Source organism: Schistocerca americana, chromosome 4, assembly GCF_021461395.2.
Source record: "Schistocerca americana isolate TAMUIC-IGC-003095 chromosome 4, iqSchAmer2.1, whole genome shotgun sequence".
Classification (NCBI taxonomy): domain Eukaryota; kingdom Metazoa; phylum Arthropoda; class Insecta; order Orthoptera; family Acrididae; genus Schistocerca; species Schistocerca americana.
In genome coordinates, this window is record NC_060122.1 from 243,949,530 (window position 1) to 243,963,236 (window position 13,707).

At 44.7% G+C, this 13,707-nt stretch overlaps 1 protein-coding gene across 6 annotated transcripts in view; it reads right to left on the bottom strand.

The window, feature by feature from the left end:
- The window catches only part of LOC124612748 (serine/arginine-rich splicing factor 4-like), a 52,054-nt gene that overhangs the window by 20,002 nt on the left and 18,345 nt on the right, over nucleotides 1–13,707 (bottom strand). For all 6 annotated transcript variants that reach the window (XR_006979568.1, XM_047141138.1, XM_047141135.1 and 3 more), the window contains exons 2-3: nucleotides 210–311; nucleotides 18–131 (exon numbers count right to left, since the gene is read on the bottom strand). Coding sequence is in view for 5 of the 6 variants with exons in the window: in XM_047141138.1 (XP_046997094.1) it covers nucleotides 18–131; nucleotides 210–295 (200 nt within the window). In the remaining variant the exon portion in view is untranslated. The remainder of the gene's footprint in view (nucleotides 1–17; nucleotides 132–209; nucleotides 312–13,707) is intronic.

Here is a 13,707-nt window from a genome sequence, read left to right on the forward strand (position 1 = left end):
CTTCTTTAAAATTTTACCTTTTGCCATAATGATCCCTACTATGAGAGTGGTGATGTTTTCCCTTCTTGTGCTTTCGTGAGTGCCGTTTAGAATAACTACTGTCACTGCTGGAGTATGAACAGCTTCTTGACCTGGAACAGTAATCATCATCAAACAGCATTCTCAATTAGAAACAGAATTTTAATAGTAAAAAAATGCATTTGTCTTACCTTCCTCCACTTCTATTTGACTTTTTTTTCTTCCGATAATGATCTTCTCCTCGACTAGAGTTTGAGTCACTTGAATATCTGCTCATTGTAACTTTACAGATACTGTAACAGAAAGTCATTGTTGTCAGAGGTCATTACATATTCCCTTGACATGTTCAGTGCAAGTCTGAATATAAATTTTTGGATGGCCTCTTCACATTTAACTGTTCAATTAATCAGCAGCACTTTCTACACAAGCAACAAATATTTCATTGCAGTAACAATATACTTTATCAATCACACATTCTAATAAGAATAACAATAATAATTGCAGAACTCTGGCACTACAACATTGCCCACAAACCAGATTGTCTTTCCTTAAGTAACCAGATTGCCTTTCCTTAAGTGCAGCTAAACAATTAGGTGAAATAGAAAAGAAGGTAATAAAAATAATCACGAAAGTCTTGGGACCAAAATGTGAGAATGGCAAATGGGAATTAAGAACCAATAAAGAAACTGTAAAACTAACAGAATCAACATTAAAACTAACAGAATCAACATCACATATGATGAGGAAGAAAAGAGATTTAGTCTATGGTCATCTAAAATGGCTAGGCAAAAAGAGGATGCAAAAAGAATTTTTAACTTTTTGACAGAAACCAAAAAACATCCATGACAGGGATCAAAGAAATTAAGGCAGACCTGGGAGAAATGTAAATAACACAGAAAGAAATAGGAGAAAGTGAAAAGTTCGGATCAAAATTAAAAGGTTTCAAGTGTTTCCAAGATAAAACAAATAAAAAGACAGGTGCAACATGGAAAAAGAAAGACGCCAGCAACATATGGAAATAATGAAAAACACTGGAAACAAAGAATACAAGACATAAGTTATTTCATGTGCTCCTTCGCAGGTCAAACCAATTAAATAAAAAATGGGAACACATTTGTCCAAAAACAGCTACATAAAAGTACCTATGAAAGGTAATCAAAAAGTTGGAGTCATCACCCTGAAAAAATACAGTTACATAATGAATTCCAGAATGAGATCTCATTCTGGAAACATCCCCCAGGCTGTGGCTAAGCCATGTTTCCGCAGTATCCTTTCTTTCAGGAGTGCTAGTTCTGCAAGGTTCGCAGGAGAGCTTCTGTAAAGTTTGGAAGGTAGGAGATGAGATACTGGCAGAAGTGAAGCTGTGAGGACCGGCCGTGAGTCGGGCTTCGGTAGCTCAGATGGTAGAGCACTTGCCCGCGAAAGGCAAAGGTCCCGAGTTCGAGTCTCGGTCGGGCACACAGTTTTAATCTGCCAGGAAGTTTCACATAATGAATTGTTTGTTTATCTGCAGGTAGCATTTCTACTGTCTTGTTACACACTGAAATCCTCACACCACAGTGTTGCAGCACACTGCTAGAGGAACCAAGTCAAAATGGCACAGCCCATTCATAAAGTGAAGAGTTGTATAGTTATGAATATTTATCAGCAGACAATCATTGTCAGAGTGTATTAGTTATCTGACTATTGAACAAAAATAAGTAGCTCAAGAAAAAGAAAGAAGTGTCTACTATTTTGATAGTTTGAGCAGAATCAAAGTCTAACTGCAACCAAATTAAGCTCAACTACTTGACAATACACAAAATGTTAAAACTAGACACTTTCATGCTTAACATAACACAACATTGTCCTCTAATTATACTTCTCTTGTCAACAAAATGACCATTTCCTGTTGAAGTGTTGTACTGAAACCTGTATGCCACAAATATTTACATGTTTTACTTTTTACAAGAAATAAGCAATTTCTTGTGCAAAAGTGTACATGGTGACTAAATGCTACCGTAGCGGCTGTAACTAAATGTGCCCAAAATGATATTTCTGCCAACTGAAGTACAGCATATATTAGTTACAGACATCAGTAAAAACAGACAGAAAATGAAGGATGTAAGCTGCAATGAAACAATTATTAAAGGAGTAGATGGTTTCAAATATATAGGAAGTAAGCTAACCAAGAAAGGAAACATCAAGGATGGAATTCTGTTATTGTGTATCTAACATAATTAGGAACTGGAAAATGCTGACAAAGGCAATATCATGATATACAAAAGTCATATTATCCGTCAATTTTATCCTTCACTTTAATGACTGCTTCACAGCCTGCACTATCCAGATTCTATCTACCAACAGCAGCTTTTCACAGGACTTTAGATGCAAACATACGAATACTAAATGTATATAAATCAGTATTCATATGTTTGTTTCTAAAGTACTGCGTCATAATTTACATTCATGGAATGTGCTACTCATTTTAAGTTATGACTAATGCAATACGGTGGCTTAAACCATTTTAACTCTTATATGTGAAGATGGCCCAAGACTGAAACCGATAGATATTTGGGTTTAAAACAAAAGCAGCTGATGGTTCAAATATGCATCTTATACATTGTTTAATAGCTGTTGACAGTAACATTATAAAAATCTGTTCAAAATTATTTTGTGTAACTGTCTGTCAGTAGCCCCCGCAATGAATCCATAGACATCCCAGTCTACACTCGGCAGGTTAAATTTGCCTCCAAGTAGTGCTGGATGACCTGGGTATTTACACGCTACTGACCATAGAATTTCTTTGAATAACTCTAGAACTATCACAGCGGAATCAGGTGACCAGTAAAAACATCCAACAATTAACTTAGTTTCACCTACAACTGTTGTAAGTGACCAGGTGACTCCACTGTCACACTCATCTTCGACCTCAATTGTCAACTGCAATGAACACTCCCCCTCCTATGGCCTCTAATCTGCCTGTTCATTATACATTACATGACTCTCAGCTTTCCACTTTGGGTTTCAGCCAGCTCTCGGTCCCAAGAATAATCTGAGTGCGAGAACTTTCCTGGAGGCTGGCAAATACGGGAACTTCATTAGGAATACTTTGAAGACAGTTTACTGATAAAATTCCAGGATTGTTTTCTCTACGCACAATTATTATCAATGGTTTCATTTAAATATTGTGAAATCAGAAGTAAATAAACAGCAGTTATTTCATGTAAAAGTGAAAACAGCAAATTTTCCATTAATTTTGTTCACTTATATAATTTCAAACCACATATGATTCAAAATATTGGATTTAGTGGAGCCTAAATTGACCTCCTATTTCTTACTATCTGGAGAGCATTCAGAGCCACACACACTCCTGGAAATTGAAATAAGAACACCGTGAATTCATTGTCCCAGGAAGGGGAAACTTTATTGACACATTCCTGGGGTCAGATACATCACATGATCACACTGACAGAACCACAGGCACATAGACACAGGCAACAGAGCATGCACAATGTCGGCACTAGTACAGTGTATATCCACCTTTCGCAGCAATGCAGGCTGCTATTCTCCCATGGAGACGATCGTAGAGATGCTGGATGTAGTCCTGTGGAACGGCTTGCCATGCCATTTCCACCTGGCGCCTCAGTTGGACCAGCGTTCGTGCTGGACGTGCAGACCACGTGAGACGACGCTTCATCCAGTCCCAAACATGCTCAATGGGGGACAGATCCGGAGATCTTGCTGGCCAGGGTAGTTGACTTACACCTTCTAGAGCACGTTGGGTGACACGGGATACATGCGGACGTGCACTGTCCTGTTGGAACAGCAAGTTCCCTTGCCGGTCTAGGAATGGTAGAACGATGGGTTCGATGACGGTTTGGATGTACTGTGCACTATTCAGTGTCCCCTCGACGATCACCAGTGGTGTACGGCCAGTGTAGGAGATCGCTCCCCACACCATGATGCCGGGTGTTGGCCCTGTGTGCCTCGGTCGTATGCAGTCCTGATTGTGGCGCTCACCTGCACGGCGCCAAACACGCATACGACCATCATTGGCACCAAGGCAGAAGCGACTCTCATCGCTGAAGACGACACATCTCCATTCGTCCCTCCATTCACGCCTGTCGCGACACCACTGGAGGCGGGCTGCACGATGTTGGGGCGTGAGCGGAAGACGGCCTAACGGTGTGCGGGACCATAGCCCAGCTTCATGGAGACGGTTGCGAATGGTCCTCGCCGATACCCCAGGAGCAACAGTGTCCCTAATTTGCTGGGAAGTGGCAGTGCGGTCCCCTACGGCACTGCGTAGGATCCTACGGTCTTGGCGTGCATCCGTGCGTCACTGCGGTCCGGTCCCAGGTCGACGGGCACGTGCACCTTCCGCCGACCACTGGCGACAACATCGATGTACTGTGGAGACCTCACGCCCCACGTGTTGAGCAATTCGATGGTACGTCCACCCGGCCTCCCGCATGCCCACTATACGCCCTCGCTCAAAGTCCGTCAACTGCACATACGGTTCACGTCCACGCTGTCGCGGCATGCTACCAGTGTTAAAGACTGCGATGGAACTCCGTATGCCACGGCAAACTGGCTGACACTGACGGCAGCGGTGCACAAATGCTGCGCAGCTAGCGCCATTCGACGGCCAACACCGCGGTTCCTGGTGTGTCCGCTGTGCCGTGCGTGTGATCATTGCTTGTACAGCCCTCTCGCAGTGTCTGGAGCTAGTATGGTGGGTCTGACACACCGGTGTCAATGTGTTCTTTTTTCCATTTCCAGGAGTGTAGTAAATAAAATAAACCTTCAGCATGCCTGACAAGGTACATGTTGGATTCAACACTTATTAGCAACAGAATTCCACGGACAGAGATATAGCACATATGAAAGATATTGGCTTAGTAGAAAATTGTTCCAAAGTACAGGAATAACTGTACATGAACGGTACTTGCTACAAAAACTAACAGCTCAAATTCAACACAAGGAAACACAATATAATGCACGTAAAAAAAAATAAAAATAAAAAATTATCTGGTGGTGTTTGATTATATCACAGCCAATCAGTCACTGGAATTTGCCATCAACCATTACACATCTAGGGGGTAAATACTAGTAGACTACACATACTGTGGTTTGCAGAATACAGATGTAAGTGATAAGAGTTGTTACTGTTGTGGTCTTCAGTCCGAATTTGATTTGATGAAGACCTCGAGACTAGTCTGTCCTGTGCAAGCCTCTTCATCTCCACATAACCACCACAACCTACAGCAATCGGAAACTGCTTACTGTTTTCATGCTTTGGCCTCCCTCTCTAATTTTTACACAAACCCCCCTACATTTCCATCCATTACAAACTGACAATCTTTTGCCACTCAGGATGTGTCCTATCAACCAACCCTTCTGTAGTGCCATTACTACTTTGTGGGAAAATCTGTGGGAGTACAGTGCCAAAGCATTGCAGCAGATACTGGCAACTGTCAAGCATGTGTTGGACTACCAATTGCCGTAACAGGCTGTTGGTTCATTATAAGACATGTCAGGCTCAGCTCTGCAACATGTGCCAGAACAGCGTAAGACACTGTTTTTTGCAGTTCAGGCAAGGACACCAGGATCAGGTCCGAGAAGAGCAACATCGGCACAAGATAAACACTTCTTACAACTTGAAGTTCTCCCAACAATCATACCACTCCTGTCGAAGCATAAAATCAGTTCCACCAAGTTCAAGAGGTTCAGTTTTTGTGAGAGAACCATCCAAAGAATACTGAGAGAAACCAATCGTCAATCCAGAACACCTGCTATAGGCCCAGAACTCACTAGAAACCATCACACAGCTGACTATGTTTCGCAAGGGAATATCGCAGGTTGAGAGTACTACAATGGGAGCAACTGCTGTTCTCCAATGAGCTGCAAACTGGCCTGCAATAACCTGACTGTAGAGAGAAGCTCTGGAGGACACTTAGGGAAAGATATTTCCCCTGCACATTCTCAGTCAGGACACCTTTCCAGGGTGGAGTTTTGATGCCATGAATCAATATGACTTTAGGAATAGATTTGGTCCTCATGGAGCTTGGGAGCCTTCTAAGAGGAGCCTCCTATGACATCGGTGTGTGGAGGAAATCCTTGTAGAACATGTTGTGCCTTTCACTCCATTTACTGGTTGTGGTTTTGAACTACGGTAATGCTTGACAATGCATACCCAAATGTTGTGAGAATCGGGCAGGGGTTCTTGGATGAAATGAAGATTCATGCAATGGCTTGGCCTGCTTGAAGCCCTGATTAGGGATCCTATTGAGCATGTATGAGGTCAGCTGGAGAGAAGGGCCCATCAGTACTACTCAGAGAACCTACAGAATCTTCGAGGGGGCCTCCTGAAATGAGTGGAGTGCTGCATCAATGCATTAATAAGAGTATGCCTGAAAGGTTTGATGCCACGATTGGTAGAGGAGGAATTGATGCACGCTTCAGAAGGTGCGACAAGAGGTCTGTGAAGTGAATCCAAAATACACCTGCCTTATCTTTATTAGCTTTCTCAAAATTTTTCTTGAAAAGTGCATCTGTGTTAGGTTGTTAATAATTGTATTGATTTTTTTTTTTTTTTTTTTTTTTTCCAGACACTGTAGCACAATATTTTATCATAAGATATTACGTTAGTGACATAAAAGTGACTAAAATTTAAAATAATTTTCTTAAGAAATCAAAGTGTTACATTTTCTGTGCCAGTCAGTGTATTTCTTGCAATATAAAATCAATCCCACATATCCATTTGTCCTAGCCATTTTACATACTTTCACTTTCCTTACATATGAAGTTTTGAGTCCTTTCGAAACCCAAGACTTTTTTGATGTCTCATTATTCCCACACTTCTTTGTCTGCTTGGGTAAGCTGCTGATAAAGATTGATAGGAATCCATGAAAAAAAAAACATTAAATTAAGAATAGACATCTGTCACATTAGACACATTTACTATTTCAGGCCTTCAAGAACAGATTATGGAACACAACACAATGATGATGATGATGATGATGATGATGACGACGACGGCGACACATGCACGCACACCTTACTCACACATGACCACTATCTTTGGCCACTCTGTCCACAATGCACAGGGGTACGGAGGAGGCTGCGCCAGAGGGGGATGGATAGCAGAGTACGTGAGAGGGACAGTGAAATGCTGCTAAAAAGCATGCAGGGACGAGGTGGAGAGAGGGTAGGACAGATAGTTGCAGTTGGGAGGTTAGAAGGAGAGTGGGATAGAGGTGGGTTAGTGCAAACGGAGAGATGTAAAAAGTACACTGGTGGAACAGAAAGCTGTGTAGTACTAGAATGGGATCAGGGAAGTGACTCGATGGGTGAGAACAATGACTAATGAATGTTGAGACCAGGAGGGTTATGGGAACGGAGGGTATATTGCACAGAGAGTTCTCACCTGCGCAGTTCATAAAAGCTAGTGTTGGTGGGAAGAATCCATATGGCACAGGTTGCTGTGAAGCAGTCGTTGAAATGAAGAATGTCGTGTTGGGCGGAGTGCTCAACAACAGGTCCAGTTGTTTCTTGGCCACAGTTGGTCAGTGGTCATTCATGCAGACAAAGACAGTTCATTGGTTGTCATGGCAACAAAGAATGCAGCACAGTGGTTGCAGCTTAGCTTGTGGATCACGACTATTTGTGACCAAACTGGAGTAGGTGGTGGTGGTGGTGGTGGTGGTGGTGGTGGTGGTGGTGGCAGAATGTATGGAACAGGTCTTGCATCTAGGTCTATTACAGGAATACGAGCCATGCGGTAAGGAGTTGGGGGGCAGGGGTTGTGTAGGGATGGATGAGTAAATCGCGTAGGTTCACTGGATGGTGGAATACCCCTGGGGGAAGGGGTTTGGAAGGATAGTGGGCAGGACATTTCCCATTTCAAGACATGAGAGGTAGTCAAAACCCCGAAGGAGGATGTAATTCGTTGGTTCAGTCCTGGGCGGTATTGAGTTACAAGAAGAATGCTCCCCTGTGGCCAGATGGTGTTGAAAAAAACTCGAAAAAAAAGTAAATAATGTAATTTACATCTAAAAAAAACTACAAAAATACACCCAAATAAGTGGGAAAAATAACAAAATGGATGTAAAATGGGGCGGGGAATGATATCTGAGAGACTATAACGATAGTGAAATGCAAAACCTCACTATAATTGTTGTGAAGTCACAATGAGATCGCAGAAAAGATATAAATTAAAAAAAATTATTGTGGGTTGCAGGTCTGAGGGTGGACAACTGTGAAGAAGGGGGACAGTATATGCGAATGGATGATGTGAAATTAGTAGATGCAAACTGGAATGAAGTGGAATCAACGTGAGGGGTGGAGAGGGGTTGGTAGGATGAGATAAAAGATCATGTGGCACTTGAAAGGTGCGAGGATAACACTTGAAAATATGGGAGAGTGATGCAGAGAGAGTGATCAATTTGACGGTACAGGTTTAATTATATCGGTGGGAGTAATGTGAGACATAAGATGCTACACCAACAATCAGTGTGGTCTTGTAGCCATCTGTTGTGTGCGGCCAAGATGAGTGATACAGTGTGGATCCTAAGCAGACCATGCCCTGCAGTTTGTAAGGCAGCAAGAGAAGCACAGGAAAGAAGAGGTAGAAGGATGGACATTGAGTATAGCAATGCATTAGAAAATACACTGAAACTCTTAAGAAATTAGTACAGGCATGCATATCCAAATACAGAGATATGTAAATAGGCAGAATATGGTGTTACAGTCGCCAATGCCTATATAAGACAACAAGTGCCTGGTGCAGTTGTTAGATCTGTTACTGCTGCTGCACGAGTGTAGCATCTACGAGGTAGTGTAGAATGGGGATTTTCCCGTACAGCCATTTCACGAGTGTACTGTGAATATTAGTAATCCAGTAAAACATCAAATCTCCGACATTGTTGTGGCCAGAAACAAATGCTGCAGAACGGGACCGACAATGACAGAACACAATTGTTGAACACGATGGAAGTGCAACCCTTCTGTAGATTGCTGCAGATTTCAATGCTGGGCCATCAACAAATGTCAGCATGCAAACCATTCAATGAAACATCATCGATATGGGCTTTCAGACCCAAAGGACCACTCGTGTACCCTTGATGACTGCACAACACAAATCTTTACACCTTGCCTGGGCCTGTGACATTGGACACTTGATGACTGTAAACATGTTGCCTGGTAGGACGAGTCTCATTTCAAATTGTATCGAGCAGATTGAAGCGTACGGGTATGGAGACAACCTAATGAATCCATGGACCCTACACGTCACAAGAGGACTGTTCAATCTGCTGGAGGCTCTGTAATGGTGTGGCGCATGTACAGGTGGAGTAATATGGGACCCCTGATACGTCCAGATACAACTTTGACAGGTGTTATGTACGTAAGCATCCTGTCTGATCACCTGCATCCATTCATGTCCATTGTGCATTCCGACGGACTTGGGCACTTCCAGCAGGAAAAAGCGACACCCCACATGTCCAGAATTGCTACAGAGTGGCTCCAGGAACACTCTTCTGAATTTAAACACTCGCACTGGCCACCAAACTCCCCAGACGTGAGCAGAATTTGGCATATCTGGGATGCCTTGATGTACTGTTCAGAAGAGATTTCCACCCCCTCATACTCTTACGGATTTATGGACAGCCCTGCAGGATTCATGGTATCAGTTCCCTCCAGCACTACTTCAGATGTTAGTTGAGTCCATGCAAAGTTGGATAGTGGAACTTCTGCCTGCTCATGGGGGACCTACACGATATTAGGCAGGTGTACCAGTTTCTTTGGCTCTTCAGAGTAATAACAAAGGAAAACAGCATTGGGTTAGGATGGAAGAAAAGCCATCAGAGGTAAAATCAAACAATGGAAAATCCTGGATGGGATGTAACAATATTATGAGGGATAATTGCTCCTCACCATATAGCGGAGATGCTGAGCAGCAGATCGGTACAACATAAAGACTGTCACAAACTAAGCTCTTGCCCAACAAGGCCTTTGTCAGAAATAGATGACACACACACACACACACACAAAACCATAGTCTGTGGCAGCTGGAGCCACACTACAAACAGCGACAACAGTGCATGATGGGAGAGGCAACTAGGTGCGGGTACGGAGGAGGAGGCTGGAGTGGGGAGGGGGAGGGATAGCAGGGTAGGGGTGGGGGACAGTGAAGTGCTGCTGGGAAGCATTCAGGGACAAGGTGGAGAGAGGTGAGGGCATTTAGGTTAGATGTAGAGTGAGAGAGAGGTGGGGTAGCAGAAAAGGAGAGAAGTAAAAAGTGTGTTGGTGGAATACAGGGCTGTGTAGTGCTGGAATGAGAACAGGGAAGGGGCTGGTGGGTGAGGACAATGACTAACAAAGTTTGAGATCACCCTCCAAAACTTCCTCCCACCACCACACAGAATCCAGAACATAAACAGACACAAAATACTGTCATGAACCTTCCATCTGAAAGCCTTAACCTCAGAGAAATATCAGTCCTTTCCAAAGTCCTCACCTTTTGCCCCATTCCCAAATTCATTCATGCAGTACTTGTGAAAGACCTTCTCTCCTTCTTCGGGTCCCTTCAGGGAGACACTTTTTCGCCACCAATCAGACTCCACCAAAGACCAATGTTGAACCCTGCCTGACTCGGTTCACTCCTCCATCCAACCGTGATCCACCCCCACTGCCCCCCCCCCCCCCCCAAACTGTTAACTTTCCAGAATTTCTTAACCTCAAACCTTGCCTCACCATCATTCTCCAAATCTCTCAAAATGCGAACTAACTTCACATCTGCAGAAAGAACCATAGTCCACCATCTAAATACTGATCCCGACCTTATAATCCTACCTGCTGACAAAGCCTCCACCACTGTTGTTTCTAACTGCATGGATTATCTGGTAGAAGGACTCCATAAATCCAGCAGGATCTCCAGTCTCTCCTCAAATCCTTATGCCCATCTCAGAACCTCTATGTGCAGTCCATCTATTTCCTCACCCCTACCACTCTCTGCACTCCTACCTTCTACATGCTTTCCAAAGTACATAAACCCAACCACCCAGGACACCTCATTGTGGCTAGTTACTGTGCTCCCACAGAGAGAATTTCTGCTGTCATAGACCAACACTTCAGCCTATTGCCTACAACCTACCTTCCTACATTAAAGATACCTACCATTTCCGTCACTGACTCTCCACTGTTCCTGTCTCTTTACCACATGATGACCCGCTCATCACTATTGATGCCACCTCCCTTTACGTTAACACCCCCAATAGCCTTGGCCTTAATGCTATAGAATACTACCTTTCCCCATGCCCAATGGATTCTATACCAGCAACCTTCTTCCTAGCCGCCATGACCAACTATGTCCTCTCTGACAGTTACTTCTCCTTTGAAGGCATTATGTACAAACAAATCTGGGGTATTGTTATGGGCACCCACGTGGCACCGTCCTATGCCAACCTATCCATGGGCCACCTAGAGGAATCCTTCCTAAACACCCACCCCTTACTTGGTTTAGATTCATTGGTGACATCTTTTTGAACTGGATCGAGGTTGAGGGGACACTATCCACATTCCTCCAGAACCTCAACAGCTTCTCACCCATTGGCTTCACCTGGTCCTACACAACCCAACAAGCCACCTTCCTAGATGTTGACCTTAACCTCAAAGATGACTAAATCACTATATCTGTTCATATCAAACCTACAAACCACCAGCTATACCTCCACTTTGACAGCTGCCACTCATTCCCTACCAAGAAGTCCCTTCCATACAGCCTAGCCACCCATGGCCGTCTCATCTGTAGTGATGAGTGGTCCCTCTTGAAATATACTGAGGGTCTCACTGAGGCCTTTATGGACCGTGATTATCATCCCAACCTTGTGCGAAAACAAATATTCTGCGCCTTATCTTTCCAGTTACCACCCACCTCCCAAAGTCTCACCATCTGGCCACAGGGGAGCATTCCCCTCGTAACTCAGTGCCACCCAGGACTGGACCAATGAATTACATTCTCCTCCATGGTTTTGACTACGACTCATCGTGTCCTGAAATGGGAAATGTCCTGCTCACTATCCTTCCCACTCCTCCCACAGTGGTATTCCACCATCCACTGAACCTACACAGTGTACTCACCCTTCCCTACACAACTCCTGCCCCAACCCCTTGCCTCATGGCTCATATTACTGTAATAGTCCTAGATGCAAAACCTGTCTCATACATCCTCCCATCACCACCTACTCCAGTCCAGTCACAAACATTGTCTATCCTATCAAAGGCAGGGCTACCTGTGAAACCAATCACGTAATCTACAAGCTAGGTTGCAACCACTGTGCTGGATTCTATGTGGCAATGACAACCAACAAGCTATCTGTCTGCATGAATGGACACTGACAAACTGTGGGCAAGAAGCAAGTGGACCACCCTGCTGCTGAACATGCTGCCAAACATGCTATCCTTCGTTTCAATGAGTGCCTCACAGCCTGTGCCACATGGATCCTTCCCACCGACACCACCTTTTCTGAATTATTCAGGTGGGAACTCTACTTCCAATATATCCAACATTCCGTAACCCTCCTAGCCTTAACTTCGTTAGTCATTGTCCTCACCCATCTGCGTTTCCCTGTTCCCATTCCATCACTACACAGCCCTCTATTCTACAATGCATTCTTTACCTCTCTCCTTTTCCGTTACCCCACCTCTCTCCCGCTCTCCGTCTAACCTCCCGACTCCACATCATTGCCTTGCCTTCTCTCCACCTTGTCTCTGTACACTTCCCAGCAGCACTCACTGTCCCCCACCCCCACCCTGCTATCCCTCCCCATCCCCGTCCCAGCCTTCTCCTTACCCCCAGCCTGTTGCCTCTCCCATCATGCTCTGCTGCTACTCATAGTGTGGCTTCAGCTTACCTCATCCCATCAGAGGCCGGGCCACCTGTGGAAGCAGCCATGTAATGTACCATTTCTGCTGCACTCATTGCACAGACTTTTATACTGGTGTGACTCCCAGCCAGCTGTCAACCAGGATAAATAGCCACCACCAAACTGTAGCCAACAGTGAAGTGGATCACCCTGTGGCACAACGTTCAGCTGAACATAATAAGCTTAATTTCAGTGGCTGCTCCACAACTCGGGCCGTCTGGATCCTCCCCCTAGCACCAGCTTTTCTGAACTGCACAGATGGGAGTTATTCTTACAATGCATCTCTGCTGCCAACGTCATCCCGGACTCAAGCTACCATAGTATACTGTCCCCACACCCTCCACCCAACAGTTTCCACTTTTGCTTTCCTATCACCTCCTCTCACTTCACATGCCTTCCCCTCTCATCGTGCTCCGCTCTCTACCAATGCACTCACTGGTCTTCTCCCCTTCTCTGCTCCTCCCCTTTACTGCTCCTAGCCCTCCCCCTTCCCCCCCCCCCCCCACCCCACACAGTATCCTGACACTACACCTGGCAACTCTGTCTGGCTACCATCTAGTTCCTGCACACTCCACCATGCAGCGCTGACTCCTCTCGCACCACCCGTTGTTCCCTGCTACGCCTCCCCCTTCCCCACTCCATTCTGGATTGTTGCTTGCATTCAATGCGACACCACTGCATTCTGGTCAGAGCACCCGGACACAGTGCCAATATGTGCGTGATGTGTGCTGTCTTGCGCAAATGTCTGTGTGTTTGCTTTCTTTCCCGAGAAGAAGGCTTT